Source organism: Echinops telfairi, unplaced genomic scaffold, assembly GCF_000313985.2.
Source record: "Echinops telfairi isolate 266 unplaced genomic scaffold, ASM31398v2 ScPeMD7_7458;HRSCAF=8496, whole genome shotgun sequence".
Classification (NCBI taxonomy): Eukaryota; Metazoa; Chordata; class Mammalia; order Afrosoricida; family Tenrecidae; genus Echinops; species Echinops telfairi.
In genome coordinates, this window is record NW_022111358.1 from 35989981 (window position 1) to 36007848 (window position 17868).

Genomic DNA, 17868 nt, shown 5'->3' on the forward strand with positions numbered 1-17868 from the left:
CGGACCAAACATTGTGAAAATGTCAGTGTTACCAAAAACACCTCACAAATTCTTGGCCATTCTGATCCGAATCCCACGATTCTTCAAAGAAATGGAAAAATAAATCCCTAACTTTACATGGACAAGGAAGGAAAGAATGAAGTACTGTTGAAAAACGAAAACAGAGTAGGAAGGCTTTCACTCCAGATTTTAAAACCTATTATAAAGCCACAGTAACCAAGACAGCCTGGCCCAGGTACAGTGATAGACATGAAGACCAATTGATTAGAATTGAGATCCCAGAAATACAACCCAGGAGCTACGCACACCTAATCTTTGATCAAGGACTAAAACACATGAATGGGGAAGAGAGAGCCTTTTTAACAAACGGTGCTGGAAAAACCAGATCTTCACGGCAAAGGAATGAAGCAGTGCCCATACCTCACACCATACACAAAAATGAAGTCAAGGTGGGTCAGAGACCTAAATATACACCACCAATTATAAAGACCAACAATGAAAAAATAGGGACAAACGTAAAAGTCCCTAACAAGGCATAAGCGCACTACCAACCGAACGAAAAATATCTGCAGACAAATGTAGAAGAAATAAGAAACTGGGACCTACTAAAAATATGACATTTATGCATATCAAAAGACTTCATCAAAAGAGTCATCAGGGAACCCACAGATTGGGAAGAAATAATCAGTAATAAAACATCAGATAAAAAGTGGTTAATCTCTCAAACGTATAGAAATCCACAATAAGTTAACAAGACAAATACAAATAGCTCAATCAAAAAATGGGTACGAGACAGAAATAGAAAATTTATCAAAGAAAACATTCAGGAAGCCAACAACCATATGAAGAAATGTTCATAATCCTTAGCAATAAGAGAAATACAAATTAAAACAACAAGCTAGCACCTCACAGCGACACTTGGAACAAAATTCAATACAATAGAGTTTAGTAAAATGCCGGAAAGGATGTGGAGAGAATGGAACATTTTTACATTGCTGCGGGGCCTGTAGGGTTGCACAACCGCGATGGATATCTGTATGGTACTTCCTTAAACAAATACAAACGAGGGGGAACCGATCTCAGTGATCAACACACAGCCACACACAGCCTCCGGGGGAGGAACAACAGAAACCATGGGGGAAGGGAGACAGCAGTTGGTGCAAGACATGAAAATAATCATAATTTATACTTTGTCAAGGGGAGGGAGGGAAAAAAGAGGAGCTGATACCAAGGACTCAATAGAAAGTAACTGTCTAGAAAAGAATGTGACAACATATGCACAGATAGGCTTGATACAATTGATGTATGGATTGTTATAACAGTTGGGAGAGCCCCCAAGAAAATGATCTTTTAATAAAAATAAATACAAATGATAATTTTGTAACCCGTATGATCCAGCAATAACTCTACTGCTTTTATACCCAAAGAAATAAAGAGTACAACATGAACATTATGTTGATTGCAGAAATTTCCATGCAGAGGGGAGGTGGGTAAAAGGGAACTGATGTCAAGGCGCTTAAGAAGGAAAGGCTTCGTCTTTGGTATATAAGCCACATTTTTTTTCTTATAATAATGGTGTTATTAAATACTTATCTTTTGACTAAATTTGTTAAGCATTGTTAAGCATTTTGTTCTCTAATTTTGTCCGTATTTTGTTGTGTTTTAGAGCGTTGCCACTCCTTTTCGTTGGTGCATAATATTCCATTGTGTATGGATACACCCGTTTGTTTGTTCCTCAATAATATGGCGCTTTGTTTTTTTTCCATGTTTGTTTGTTTTTACCATTTTATTGGGAACTAATACAGATGTCTTGTTCCATCGTTCAATCACATCAAGCGGTATTGTATAATTGCTACCACAATCAGTTTCAAAACATTCTTTTCGTTCTTAAACTCCAATTATCACACATCTCAAGACTGGTGAATCAGTAATGAAAACGGGAAGGCTATTGGCATAATAGGAGCTCTGGTGGGGAGTGAGTTACTCCCTGGCTTCGAATCATGAGGTCAGCAGCTGAAACCACCAGCCACTCCGTGGGAGAAAGAGGAGGCTTCGAGAGAGCTGCCTGCAGTCTTGGAAACCCACAGGGGCAGTTCCAGCCTGTCTTAAAGGCTGCTAGGAGTTAGAACGCACTCAATGACTGCAAGTTTGGTTTGAGTTTTTATTGGACCCTGATGAACTTGTGACACAGGAGCTTGTCAAATAGCTGAAAACTGGTGAGGTATTTGGGAAATGAAAAATTTTCAAAGCTTTATCTTTAGTCCCATTCTAACACAGATGTCAATACTTTCAGATTATTTGATGGATGAAATAGAAGTTAAAAGTAATACAAAATGAAGAAATATGATTTGCCACTTGTACATAAATGAATAATCTCTTCCAAGAGAACATGTTAATTATCAAATCAATTATATGAAAATGCCGTTTTGATGGAACACAAAAGTGAAAACACTGTTTTGTAAGTCATTTCAATTAATAGAATCCTGACACTTGACCAAATGGGGTTTGAAAAGCTCTGTGTAAAGATAAACACACCATCTTCAATATGGCATTCTAAATCAATGATTTTTATGTCTGAGAACTATTAGATAATAAAAATATTTGAAATTTGACCATTTCAAATAGCAATATGCAGCTAGAATAGCTTACCTTTCAAAATTGTTATCATTATCAGAGGGACTGAGAATTTCATACCATGAATAATATCATTGGCATGAAGAGAATCTCTGTTTGTTAAGACTACACATCACCCAGTAACCACCAATTCCAGGGATTCACTGGCACAGTTTAAGGCAGATCCCATAGCGAATCATCACAGTGAGCGCTCGCCAAAGACCGCGCTACCCACTCCACCGAACTTTGCAACTTATTAGAATTAGTCTACTAACAATTTGCATGAACGCCTGTATCACTTGATAAGAGTTTTGTGATGCAGCTTAGTTTATGTAGAGATGAAGAGGGAACGTATTGCATTTGCGATTCGCACATTGAGTTAAATATTTATTTCTATGACTCTGCTGATTGCCCAATCTTTGTAATAGCACCTCTGCACACATTATGGAGGTTTTGTAAAGATAAAATGACATTACCAGCTTAAAGCACTTAACACATGAGGAGAAAGGAATCATCGTTGCCTTTATTGATTTGATTACTAGTGACTGCCATTAGTCTTGTCAATATAATGAAATGAATGATATAAAGTATCATTTCATATAATTATATTAATTCTATGTGGACAACAACACTGTGCATTTGCATGATTTTGGTCCAGAGGGGTAAAGAAAACACGGATAAGTTTGTATCTTTTTGACCTGAGACTTTATTTCTGATGTATTGTGTAACTTTACACAAATAACTTCCCTTTCCTGGGCCTGACTAGAGCCTCCCATCAATATTTGTAACAGCTGTGAGTTGTACTTCCCCTGGTCTCATCTGCCAGCTCCCAACCCCAGCCAGTGGTTTCAAGCACAGAAGTGATCCAAACTTTTGTTGAAAGGCCCAGTCCTCCCAGGTGCAATGGCTCTCAGGACCCAACCTGCCCTCTGCTGGCAAGTGTGGCAGACAGTGATAGAAACGCCCCAGATCTGTCCCTGATGCCCAACCTCAAAGTCCTCTTTTGCAGAAATGCTGGCATTGAGGGGCATCCCGCAGAGATTAAATCAGTGTTTTCTTTTACCCCTCAGGAATTCCCAGGGTGCAGTGGGTTGTACACCGAGTTGTTAGCCACACAGTCAATGGTTCAAACCCACCAGTTCCATGGACAGCCCTTTGTTATTTCAATGTTCTTTGCAACACCATAACCCAAGCGCATCAACTCAACTGCAATCTTCCTAATTTATGGTCCAACGTCCCCATGCGTATGAGGCAATTGGCTCTTCAAAGTGACGTCTTTGCCGTGTGACACTTTACATCACTCACTGTCCAATTCCAGTCGGCTCGGCATCAAGCACTGGGAGCTAAGGCAGTCTCAGGTTAGCTGCAGGGCTGTGGGTGTTTTTCTTTATTTTATTTTTTGAGGTGGGAGAGGTAGTTTTAAAAAGCTCTTGTTACAATCCATCCATCCATCCATTCATTGTGTCAAGCACATTTGTACATTTGTTGCCATCATCATTTTCAGAACATTTTCTTTTTACTTGAGCCCTTGGTATCGGCTCCTCATTTTTTCCCTCCCTCTCCACCCCTCCTCCCTCATAAACCCTTGATCATTTATACATTGTTACTATTTTTCCATGTCTGCCCCCCTTTATGGGGACCTAATTGCATTGGTTAAAAGCAGCGAACCAGTTGTTCTTTGGAATATACCCTCACCAGTGTAACTTTCCGGAGACGCTGTAGGTGGGCAAGCTTGATTGTCGGAACCAAAACGGGGGCATTAACCCTCGGACTACCATCGTGACTCTGCTGCACATGTAGACCCTTCTTCGCCCAAACGCTTCTGGCCGGTTTGTCTGGCTTGTCCGGAAACTTCCGTAAATCGTATGTTTTAGTAAAATATTTTGTTATTCTACTTTAGTACAATTTAAAAAAGAAAGAAAGAAAGCACAATCTAGTGCATCTGTCTCTCTTTACTAGAACCTCAAAGGAACCAACCCGGGATATTGTGCAAAGCTCAGACAGGCCCCTCGACTTCCTCAGTCACTCAGAGAAGGAAGTTCTCCAAGTGAGTCACCGTGTCCGGCGGCTCAGCCCCTTTGACTTCTCAGTGACTTCACTGGGGAGAACGCCGCGTCGCTTGACCGGAGGGACTTCTTCATGGTGACACAGAAGAACCGGCCATCATTTTGCAGCGACAACCTCCAAACCAGCGCACCATGTGGACGCGGACTCTGCTCGTGTTCCTCTTCTCTCTTTCCATTCCAGAAACCGCGCCGGACAAAAAGCCGAAGGAGCCGAAGAAGATAACAGACGGTCAGTGCCAGTCCCTTCTTCCTCCTAGAAACGTGGTCAGTCAGCTTCAAACATGACCTTCCATGAATGTCTCTGCTTGTAGAGAGACAGCCAACGAGGTTTGTTGTTGTTGGTTTCAGTCACCTACGGTTTGAAATGGAATCTCTCAGGGAGCGGAGGAGGAGCATTTCCCCCAAGATTCAGAGTCAAAAGATTGATAGTGTTTTTACAATGAAATGTCTCCTTCGCTGTTTTTTAAATCAGAACACCAACATACAACCATTGTAAAATAACTCAAGTAACATTAAAGATGCATACTGGGAGGTAGTTTATCATTATAGAGCTAGACTGCCCTGGTCCTCATCCTGGTTCTACATCTATCTTATGTCACTGGGGGCATCAGGGGCGACCACTTTACGGTTACGTAACTTCACCTGTGACGTGGGCATCGTTCAAGCACCTATCTGGGAGAGCGCGTAGGAGTCGAGAGTGAGAAGGCACAAGTGTTCCTCAGCACAATGGCCAAGGGGTGGCGAGCCATCTGGCAGTGATAACCAAGTTTGACATTGCTACTCTGGAAAAATGTGGAAGACCTGTTACCCCCACCCCCACCTCTCTCCGCTCCCACTTCCAGAGGCAACCACTATGGACAGCCGTGCAGTGTCCTAGAACACACTCTCTTGTGTGACTTTTTGTTTTGCTTTGTTTTTTAGCTTGATGATGTATCACAGGTATCTTTCTAGGAAGGACATGTAGATTTAGCTTATTCGTTCAACAACTACATTGTATTTCATTAATTCATTTAACCATTCCTTTCTTGATTTGCCTTTTAAAGTAACATACATTAACTACCCTTATAAACAGGCATTGTGGTTATATGTTATATATCATTATGCACATATAACATTATGTCAGTCATAAAATCCTAGAAGTAAAATTGCCAAGTCAAAAGGAATGAGCATTTAAATTGTTATAGACATGGCTACCTAGTTTTGTTTTGTTTTTTTTTAATCATTTTATTGGGGGCTCGTACAATTCTTATCACAACCCATGCATGCTTCCATTGTGTCAAGCACATATGTACATTTGTTGCCATCATCATTCTCAAAACATTTGCTTTCTACTTGAGCCCTTAATATGGGATCCTCATTTCCCCCCTCCCTCCCCACTCCCCTCTCCCTCATGAACCCTTCATAATTCATAAATTATTATTATTTTGTCATATGTTACTCTGTCTGACGTCTCCCACTGCCCTCTTCTCTGCTGTCCATCCCCCAGGGAGGAGGCTACATGTAGATTCTTGTGATCAGTTCCCCCTTTTCATCCCACATTCCCTCCACCCTCCAGGCATCACCACTCTCACCACTGGTCCTGAAGGGGCCATCTGTCCTGGATTCTCTGTTTCCAGTTGCTATCTGTACCAGTGTACATCCTCTGGTCTACCTGGATTTGTAAGGTAGAATTGGGATCATAATAGTGGGGGGAGGAAGCATTTAAGAACTAGAGGAAAATTATATGTTTCATTGTTGCTACCCTGCATCCTAATTGGCTCATCTCCTCCCCACAACCCTTCAGTAAGGGGGTGTCCAGTTGCCTACCAATGGGCTTTGAGTCTCCACTCTGTACTCACCCACATTTACAATGATATGATTTTTTGTTCTTTGATGCTTGATACCTGATCCCTTTGACAGCTCGTGGTCATACAGGCTGGTGTGCTTCTTCCATGTGGGCTTTGTTGCTTCTGAGCTAGATGGCCGCTTGTTTATCTTCAAGCCTTTAAGACCCCAGACGCTATATCGCTTGATAGCCAGGCACCATCAGCTTTCTTCACCACATTTGCTTATGCACACGTTTGTCTTCAGCAATTGTGTCGGGAAGGTGTGCATCATGGAATGCCAAATTAATAGAGCAACATGTTCTTGCATTGAGTAAGTACTAGAGTGGAGGCCTTATGTCCATTTGCTGCCTTAATACTAAACCTATAAGTATATGCATGTAGATCTATTTCCCCACTCTCCTATATAAATATATTTACACATGTACATGCCAGTATTTAGACCTCTATAAATACCCTTTGTCACCTAGTTCTTTCCTCTATTTCCTTTTACTTTCCTCTTGTCCCATTATCATGCTCAGCCTTCATTTGGGTTTCAGTAATTTCTCTCGGTTACATTGGCCTTGCTGAATCCCTACCAGGCCTCTCACACCCTCCTTGCCACTAATTTTGAATCACTTGTTGCTCTCCTGTCCCTGGGTTGGTCAACACCACCTTCCTACTCCCACCTCCCCCTCTCCCATGTCCCCCCCGAACCATAGGTCCCGTTGTTTTATCCTCCAGACTGTTCATCCAGCCTATCTTATTTAGATAGATCTGTAGAGATAATAATATGCACCAGAAATTAAGCCATAGCAAGACAGGTGATGAATGAGAACACAGCGATGACAACAAAAAAGAAAACCAATGACCCATAAAGGAATAAATTAATTAAAAGAAAAAAATTTTTTAAAGAAAGAAAAGCCTGTAAATAGATCAAGGTCTGATTTTTGAACTCTAGGGGTGTCCTCCAGTGAGGTCCAATGGGGTGCCCGCTCTGGCCCCAGAGTCTGTCCTTTGTACTCCCTCAGGGGCTCCCTGCTCTGCTCCCACGGTTGCTCTGCCGCACGCCTTTAGTGGTTTGGGCTATCTGGTTTTACCAAGAGGTTAAGCATAGCCAAATACATGGTCACCAACAGAGGGAGTGAGGGTGAGTTTCTCCACACCCAGTGGCCAATCATCTTTTAAATTTGTGCCAATCTAATGAATGAAAGTGACTTTTCAATGTTGTTTTAATTCACATTTGCCTCATGGTTTTATTAGTGGCGTATCTTTTCAATCAGCATTTCCACACGGAGGAATTTTGGGGGTGGCTATTTGGTCAGAAGGAGAAAGCTGGGTCTTGTCTTGAAGTTGGGCTAACATAAGAGTCGTAGGTGTTGTAGTTGCTAGGTGCCATCGAGCTGACTCCCACGTGCAGAGAGCAAAACACTGCCTACTGTTGTGCCATTCGCACAAGGGTTGCCAGGTAGGGGTCCATTGTGGAAGCCAGAGTTTATGTGCCTGGGGTAAATGATGCTATTTGGTAATGTCTGCATTGTGTGAGGTCACCTTTCTTTGATATGAGCATGAATAAGGCTCTCTTCCAGTCAGTTGGCCAGGCTTTACTGATTTTTTTGGCCCAGGTGAGTGAATGCTTCCAGTGTTTCATATGTTTGTTGAAACACTTCAGCTGGTAGTCTATCATTTTCGGAAATCTTGTTTTACCAGTGCCCATAGTGTAAGCTGGGATTTCATCCATCAACACAATTGGTCTTGGATCTTATGTTATCTCCTGCCGTGGTCGCACATCACACAATTATTTTTGGTATGCCGACTGCATATGCCTTCCACCTTCTTTTGATTCCTTCTTAGCTGCCCAGTCTTTTCCCAATGGAATCCTTCAATATTGTCAATTGAAACGTGGTTTTTTTTTCTTGCATTCCTTCAGCTTGTGAGGTGTCGAGCATGGTCTTCCTTTGGGGTTTCTAACCTCATGTCTTTGTGTATTTCACTACAATAGTTTATTCTGTCTTCTCGGGCAGCCCTGTTAGCTTTTGCCCCAACATTTCTTCCGTTTGCTACTTTGCATTCAAGAGTAATGTCCAGAGTTTCTTCATAGACCCATTTTGGTCTTTTCTTTCTTTACTGTTATTTTAATAATCTCTTTTGCTTTCTTTGGGAGAAAGAGGAAGCTGTCTCCTCTTGTAAAATGTTACATGCTCGGAAACCTATGAGGGCAATTTTACCCTTTCCTGTCGTGTTGCTGGGAGGCGGAATGGACGCGTGTGGCCCTGAGTTTGTTGTTTGGCTTTGCTCTCTTCGTGTGTGAAGTCCATAACGTCATTCCACAACCCCGCTGGTCGTCGGTCATTAGTATTTAATGTGCGTCAAATGTGTTCGGAGATGGTCTCTAGATTTAGGTGGAATATACTCAAGGCTGCACTTTGGCTCTCATGCACTGTTTTCATGTTCTTTGACTGTAATGTAAAGTTGGATACGAGCAATGACTCATCTGCTCCGCATTGGCACCTGGGCCTGTGATGGCAAATGATACTGAGCTTCTTCAACATCGTTTCCCACAAGATAAGTCTACCTGATTCCTACGTAGTTCATCAGGGGAGGGCCACGTGTAGCGTCATCTTCCGTTGTGAAAAGGCACTCCTAATTCACAGCTTGTTGGTGTTGGAAAAGCCTATTATGTAATATCAGGTGTCTTTTCCATCATATTTCCCAATTACTGCATTATCTTTGTTCATAACTTTTCCATTCCAGTCACCAGTAATCACCAATGCTTCTCGATTACAGGCTGGATCAATTTCAGATTGCAGAACTTGGTAAAAATATTCAGTTTTTTCAATTTGGCATTAGCGGTTGGTGCATCCTGTTAAGTAACAGCCCTGTTAACCGGCCGTCCATGTGGTCGTTGGTAGGGGTCCTCAAGTCGGTCCTGATCCATAGCGACCTTACGCACAACAGAAGGAAACACTGCGCCGTCCTCACAATTGTTCCTGCGCCTGAGCCCATTGTCGCAGCCACAGTGTCCCTCCATCTCCTGAGGGCCTTCCTCTGCTTCACTGCCCCGCTACCTGACCGTTAAACAGGATGCCCTTCTCCGGGGACTGCTCTCTCCTGAAAACACATCCAAACTAGATAAGACAAAGTCTTGCCATTCTTGCCTCTAAGGAGCACTCTGGCCATGCTTCTCCTAAGACAGATAGGTCAGTCCTTTTAGCAGTCCGGGTACTTTCGGTATTCTTCCCCAGCACCACAATTCAAGTCTTCTTTGGTTTCCTTTTTCAATATCCAAGATCTTTCTGACATCAGCAATGATAACTCATGTCCCAAGTCCTCTTCTGAATCCGGCCTGAACCTCTGGCAGCTCCCGGTCAATGTACTGCTGCAACCTTTGTTGGATGATCTTCAGGAAAATTTTACTTGCATGTGATATCAGTGGTACTGTTCTATCATTTGAGCCTTCTGTTGGGTCACCTTTCTGTGGAATGGCCACACATACAGAACTCGCTCAGTCAGTTGGCCATGTAGCCGTCTTTCAAATTTCTTGACACGTCCAGGTCTTCATCAGCTTGTTGAAACATTTCAATTGGTAGTCCTTCAATTCCTGGAGCCTTGTTTGTGGCTAATGCTTTCAGTGCAGCTAATGCTTTGTACTCCCATTCAGAGTTGCCATCTCAGAAACCTACAGGGGCAGGTCTGCTCTGTCCCACAGAGTCACCGTGAGTCAGAGTGGGCTTGATGGCAGTCAGTTTGATTTTGGTTCGGTACAGCTTGAACTTCTTCCATCAGTGGCATTGGTTCTTAATCATTGCCTCCTGCAATGGTGGGATGTCCTAGTTCTTCTTGGTACAGTGAGTCTGTGTTCTTTCCATCGTCTTTTGATGCTTCCTGCATCAGTCAATCTTTTGCCCATAGAATCGTTCGATATCACAGCTCAAGGTTTGAATTTTTTCTTGAGTTCTTTCTGTTTGCTGAGCATATTTTTCCTTTTTAGTTTAAGATTTGCTGAGCATTATTTTTCCTTTTTAGTTTTCTAATTCTAGGTCTTTGTACATAGCTAAAGCTACAATTTTTTTTTAATCCAGTCCCTCCTAATAGCAAGTGTGTGGTTGTGCTTGACTCTTTTTGTGATTTGGACAATATGCATGTTTTTATCTGTGTGTAAAGAAAGTAATGCACTCTCCTTTTGGTCTTGCTGTGTCAAGGCCATAGATGGGCCGTGTCTGGTTGTTGACCTACGTATCCGTGCATGTGCAAGCCTCGTTGTGGATCACAGATCAGTTTGTAGCCAGGCCCCTTCCCGCCGGCAGGAGCTGACTCAGAGGGAACCCTCTGCAGAACAGAGGGACACACTGCCCAGTCCTGTGCCATCCTCACAATTGTCCCCAGGCCAGAGCCTATTGTTGCAGCCCCGCGGTCAGCCCATCTCCTCGAGGAAGCCAGCACAGCCAGTGTGAAGAGTGCCCACTTCACGCAGGCTCTCAGTGGCAAGACGGGGAAACACGAAGTTGTTCATCCGCCCACTCATCACCCACTTAAGGAGCCTCTGCAGGCCGTGAGCCTGACTCACATACTGATCAGAGCTTCAAATAGGGAAGGGTTCCAAGAATGGGGTGGCCCTTCCGCCTCGACACACAATAATGTGGCTGGAAGACCACTGCGTTATTATCAGGGTCTTAACAAGGACTTCATGCTTTGCTGTCTGTTTTCCAGAATGTCCGCTACCCAAATTGGTCGTGAAACCATGCATGGTGAAAAAGGGTCAACGGGTGTCTCTGACTTGCTCCATCATGGAAAAGTATGAGACACCCCAAAACTACTCTTTGTATCTGGGTGAGCGTCACCTGAAATCTGAAATTGCAAAAGGTAGATCCAAGAGTTTTAACCTCAGCGTCTCTGAAGACCACGATTTGGGTCCCTACAAATGCAAAGTCCAGGTTAACAACTGCTCAACAGTCAAGTACAGTGCTGAGTTCAAGCTCGTGTTCACAGGTATGTAAAAGCCTTGTTAGCTCAAGCCCTGTGGTTTGTGGGGCCTTTTTCTGTTCCATTGAGATGTCTGCTCCCCTTTCCAGCACTTACTCAAGAGGCCAGGTAGCATAACACCAAGATCATTATTCTTAGAAACGCAATCTTTCATTTCACTTTCCAGGTGTTTTTTTGTTTGTTTCACATAATGATCATCTGGTGTCCTTAAATAAAACATTTTATATCAACAATTTAATGGATTATCGAGATCTTTTCTAGATACTTTACTCCACAAGTCCCATCATGTACATAAAAATTACTTTTTCTCTGAAGATGGAGACACTCTGGAATCCGTGTGGAATTCCCTACCATCTTCGTGTAATGCCCGTAAACCAGGGTCCCCATCCGACAGTATTCCTCCTACGCAGCCACAATGTAGTACTTCTATTTTTTCTCTCTCATTGCCCCACTCCAAGTTTCTCAGCGCATGCATGCATTGGTGAAGGTGACCTTGATAATGAACTCCTGGGAGAGGAGGAGTAATATGTGAAGATTTCAGGTAACAGGTGACACTCAGCCGAGTCTTCAAGCATCAGGGTCCTGACTTTCTGATCAACTATTTCAGTGATTCTGTAGGTCTTCTCGCTTTATTTATTTATTTATTTATTTAAAAATAAGCTCGTTAAAGGATCCAAGTCCACTTCAGTTTCACCTGTCCTCCTTTTATAGCCACTCACATCAATGTCTAGATCTGATGGAGTAGGAATCAGAGCTTTTTTTTTTATTAAATCATTTTATTGGGGGCTCATACAACTCTTATCACAATCCATCCATTCATCCATTGTGTCAAGCACATTTGTACATTTGTTGCCATCATCGTTCTCAAAACATGTGCTTTCTACTTGAGCCCTTGGTATCAGCTCCTCATTTCCCCCTCCCTCCCCACCTCATGAACCCTTGATAATGTATAAATTATTATCATATTGTCATGTCTTATACACTGTCTGACGTCTCAGGAGCTTTTTTAAGGTTGTGACCCTTCTCCCTCACCGGGGGGCGGGGGTGGGGGTAACTTAATTATTTATTTATTGTTTTTATCTTAAATATTTCCTTTTGGTTTGTGGAATATAATAATTTCAAAGGAAAACGTTCTATGTGGCTACACAGTCTAGCTCATCAAATCAGTAACAGAATCCCATGAATACCCCCATAGGTGTGGTTGTTCGTTGTTTTTTTTTTTCCCATCCTTCTTCCTTCCAGTTTCCTGCTTGTTCCTCTCCCTGCCCCCACCCTGGTCCCTTTAAACTCTTACCCTTTCCCTTTCTTTATTCTCCTTTATAATAATGGTGTCATAAAATCTTTATATTTATGAGAGTGACTAACTTTGCTAAGCAAAATGTTCTCCCATTTTGTCCATATATTAAAATGTTTAACAGACTTGGTTGTGTTAAAACTGGTTTTGTTATTTACTTATTTGTTTTTAAGATCATTTTATGGGGGGCTCTTACAGCTCTTAGAACAACCCGTACATCAATGGCATGTTTGGAGCCATGCTGCCATCATCAGTCGTCTTTAAACAGAGCTATGTAAGCCAGTTGGCAGCCCTAGCACTACCAGCATCTCATGCTGACCAGAATCAGCTCGTTAGTAAACTGACAACCAAACTCATGATGAGAGGTCAAAGTTAAAATGTTTCCTATGGTTATCACGTTGTTTGATAATTTCCAAATCCTCGTTGTGTACCTTTCTTTAGAATGGACATAATATTGCATCATAATCCCTCGCGTGACTGTACTAGAGTTTGTTTATCCATTCCTCGATAGTCTGAATTTTTTATTGTTTCCATCTTTTTGGTACTATAGAAATTCCTGCAATAAACATAGGTGGGCATATGTCTGTTCCTATTGTGGTCTTTTTTCCTTTAGGAGATATGCAAAGGATCATACTATTTACATTTTTTTTAAGGAAGGGCCATACTGATTACCACAGTGGATGTACAATTCTACAATCTCACCAATGATGTATGCATGCTCTAATCTCTTCACATCTTCTCCGCCATTTATTAGTTTCTGGGTTTTTTTTTTAAAGTTTTGCTAAGAGGATCAGTGTGAGGTGGCATCTCATTGTTGTTTTAATTTGTATTTCTCATATTGCTAATGATTTCTCATTTCTTCATATGCTTGTTAGTTGCCTGGATGTCATCTTTAGCAAATTGTCTACTCATGTCTTGTGCCCAATTTAAAAGTTGGGTTATTTTAATTTTTATTATTAAAGTGTTGTAGTTTTCTATAGATTTTTTAAAAATTAGCTCTGGTATATCATTGGTAAGTATTTTTCCCAATTTATGGGTTCTCTTTTAACGTTTTCATGAAGTCTTTTGATGTGCACAAATATCATCCTTTGGAAGGCCCAGTCCTTTCTTTATTTTTCTTCTTGGAGTATTTGTCATTGTGTTCAGTCATGTGTCTATCCCTTGTAATAAGGCCTTTAAGTTTGTCTCTATTTTCTCATTGATGGTCTTTATGGTTTTATGGTTTATACTTAGGTCATTAATCTATCTTGAATTCATCTTTGTACGTGGCGTGAAGTATGAGTCGTTTCTATCCTTTCTAGGTGGAGACCCAATTTTCCCAGCAAGAAAAAGCTCTTTTCCCCACTTAATGTATTTTAGTCTTTTATCCATGACCAGGTGTCTGAAGGTATTTCTAATCCATTGGTCGTCATGTCTATCATGTACCAGTACCAAGCTGTTTTAATTACTGTGGCTAGATAATAGGTTTTAAAGTCGGGAGAGAAATGTCTCCTATTTTGTTTTTTAATAGTATTTTGTTTATCCTGGGTTTCTTTCCTTTCTACATAAAGTTGGTAGCTAGGTTTTTGGTTTTTTTTTAAAGAATTATGCTGGGATTTGGATTGAATTGCATTGAAATTATGAAGTTTCTTGGTCGCATTGATATCTTCACTAAATTTAGTCTTCTTATACAAGAGCATGGGGCATTGCTCCTCTTTGGTTTCTTATAGAAGACATGTTCGATCATTTTCTTTGTATAAGTCTTTTGTTTCTCTGGTAATATGTATTCCTAGATATTTTATCTTTCAGGTAGTTATTGTAAATGGTATTGTTCTTATTATTTCCTTTCGGTATCATCTTCTTTAATATACAAGAATCCACTTGCTTTCTCTATGTTCATCTTATAGCCTGCCACACTGCCAAAATGTTCAATTAATTCCAGCAATTTTTAATTGAATCTTTGAGGTGATATATATATATATATATATATATATATATATATATTCTGCAAATAAAGAGTTTTGTTTCTTCTGTGCCAATGTGGATGCTTTTAATATTCTTTGACGTCTAATATCTCTAGTTAAGTCTTCCAGGACTATATTAAATAAAAGTTGTGATAAAGGGTAACACTGTCTGGTTCCCTTTCAAAGGGAAGTTTTCAACTTCTCTCCACTAAATGAGAAGCCAGCCATTGCTATTCACATATATAGCCTTTATTATATTGAGGAATTTCCTTTCTATTCCTTTTTGAGTGCTCTTTGCAAGATTGGATGTTGAATTCTATCAAATGCCTTTTCTACACTGATTGATATAATCATATTGTTCTTTATTTTGTTTAAATGGTGGGTTGCATTGGTTGTTTTTCTAATCTTAAATCAATCTTTGTATATCTGGTATGAATCCCACAGGTCACGATGTATTTTTTTTTTAATGCTTTGTTGAATTCTGTTAGCTAGATTTTGTTGGCAATTTGAGCATCTATATTAATCAAAGATATTGGTCTATCATTTTCAATTCTGGTGATGGTTTTCCCTAGCTTAGGTATCAGGGCTATAGTTGCTCCATAAGATGAGTTTGGTAGTATATTGTCCATTTACATATTGTGAAATCGCTCCTGTAGGATTGGTGTTAACTCTTCTCTACATGCTTGGGAGAATTCCCAGTAAACCATCTAGTGACAGACTTCTTGATGTTAGGAGTTGGTTTGTTTTTACTAGCTCTATATCTCTCATGTTATAGGCTTGTTGAGATGTTCTACATCAGTCTGTGGTAATGTAGTTAGATAATTCATTTCTAGAAACGTATCCATTTCTTCTAGATTTTCAAATTTGTTGAAACATTTTTTTCTGTGTCTCAACTGGGTCTGCTGTAACGTCACCCATTTCAAGCAGAAACCAGCATGATGAAGCAGGTCTCAAAGGAGCCTCAAGCTCTAGCAACAGGAACCACAGGTTGGCTTGGCCAACAGTAGTGTAGCACACAACTTGAGGCAGAGGACTAGCTAAAGCAGTAGCACGCTGGTCAGATCACCAGGGAGCAAGAGGGGGATGGGATGCCGCCACCTTTATTTATTTTGGTCGTCCTCCAATCACTCTGTGACCTGATTAAATCCACCTACATGTTCCTATTGGCCTAGTTGGCACAATAAACCTATCACAGGTGCTTATTTTATTTCTTCCTTTTTGATGTGTGCAGTTATTGCTATAAACTGCCCTCTGAGTACTGCTTTTGTCATATCCCAGAGATTTTGATATATTTTTGTTCTTATTTTTTCAAGGAATTTAAAAATATCATTTTATTGGGGGCTTATACAACTCTTATCACAATCCATATATACATCAATTATATAAAGCACATTTGTACATTTGTTACCCTCATCATTCTCAAAACATTTGCTCTCCATGTAAGCCCCTGGCATCAGCTCCTCATGAGGGAAGCTCCCTCATGAACCCTTGATAGTTTATCAATTATTATTTTGTCGTTAAGGAATTTTTTAATTGTGTTTTTTATTTCTTAAGTTACCTTGTGGTTTTTAAGTATATTGTTGTTTAATTTCCATGTATTTGACTTTGGGGGTTGACTGTCCTATGGTTGATTTCTAATTTTAGAGCATTGTGATCTGAAAAAATGGTTTGTAGTATCTCAGTGGTCTTGAATTTACTGATACTTCTTTATGGCCTACGATGTGATCTGTCTGGAGTAGGTGCTAAGCGCACTAGAGAAGAATGTAAAATGCGCTTTTGCTGAGTGCAGTGTCTGCATATGTCTAAGAGATCAAGTTCAGTACTTGTGTGGTTCCTCCGTATTGCTACTGATCTACTTTCTAGTTGATTAATCTTTGCCCCAAAGGGAAGTGTTGAATTCGCTTGGCGTTGCTCTATTATTGTCTATTTGTCCCTTCATTTTTTTTTTTAGTTGATTTATTTTTTAATCGTTTTATTAGAGGCTCATGCAACTCTTATCACAATCCATACATACATCAATTGTGTAAAGCACTTTTTTTTTTAACATTTTATTAGGGGCTCATACAACTGTTATCCCAATCCATACACACATCAATTGTGTAAAGCGCATTTGTACATCGTTTCTCAAAACATTTTCTCTCCATTCAAACCCCCGACATTAGGTCCTCATTTTTCCCCTCCCTCCCCGCGCCCTGTCCCTTCATTTTTTATAAGAATTTGACTTATATATATTGAAAGTCTTTCATTTGGTGCATATACACTAATTACAGTTTTGACCCATTGTTCAGTGGAAAGTTTCATGATTCTACAATAACCTTTTTGTCTCTCCTTATGTTTTTTACTTTGATGTATATTTTCTAATAAATTAATATTGTTACTCCTGCTTTCTTTTTACTACCATTAGCATGCTATATTTTTTTTATCCTTTGAATTTTAGTTTATGTTAATCTTTATAGCTAAGGTGGATTTATTGGGGTCTGTATTGTCTTATGTGATAGTCACTACTTACATACGACTACTTAAATTGAAATTCAATTGAGTTAATATTATATGAAATAAAAACTCAGTTCCTGAAGCTTTTTGAGTGCTTCATTGGCATGTGTAGCTTGAGGTGGCTATATTGGACAATACAGACATAGAACATTTTTATCATGTTGGAAAGTACTATTGGACAGCATGATCTAAACCAATGACGCTTAACTTTGTAGGCAATGACCCTCTTAAAAATCTAATGATAACACTGAATATTTTCCTAGAGAAAAGTTCACAAAACTACCAATGGAAACGTTCCCAGTAGGTTTTAGGGGATGCCACGGTTCTTCCAAATCAGTGGTTCTCGACCTTCCTGAAGACATGACCCTTTAATACAGTTCCTCATGTTGTGGTGACCCCCAATCATAAAATTATTTTTGTTGCTACTTCATAACTGTCATTTTCCTACTGTTATGAATCGGGTGACCCCTGTGAAAGGGTTGTTTGACCCTTAAAGGAGTCACAACCCACAGGTTGAGAACCAGTGTTCTAAATGATCATAAGTCAGTGTGGAATAAAAAATTAATAGGAACCATAACTGTAAAAGCTATGTGAAGAAAGGAAAGGGGACTTGAAGCCTGGCACTGGAATTTGATGGATAAGGTTTCTAGGGCAATACCCAGTGGATGATACTT

General features: G+C 40.4%; 1 protein-coding gene across 2 annotated transcripts in view; it reads left to right on the forward strand.

Moving 5' to 3' along the window:
- Positions 1-4796: 4796 nt before the first annotated feature.
- The window catches only part of MILR1 (mast cell immunoglobulin like receptor 1), a 39424-nt gene continuing 26352 nt past the window's right edge, over positions 4797-17868 (forward strand). For both annotated transcript variants that reach the window (XM_045299921.1, XM_045299922.1), the window contains exons 1-2: positions 4797-4908; positions 11192-11470. In XM_045299921.1, coding sequence (XP_045155856.1) covers positions 4812-4908; positions 11192-11470 — 376 coding nt within the window. In that variant the 5' untranslated portion in view covers positions 4797-4811. The remainder of the gene's footprint in view (positions 4909-11191; positions 11471-17868) is intronic.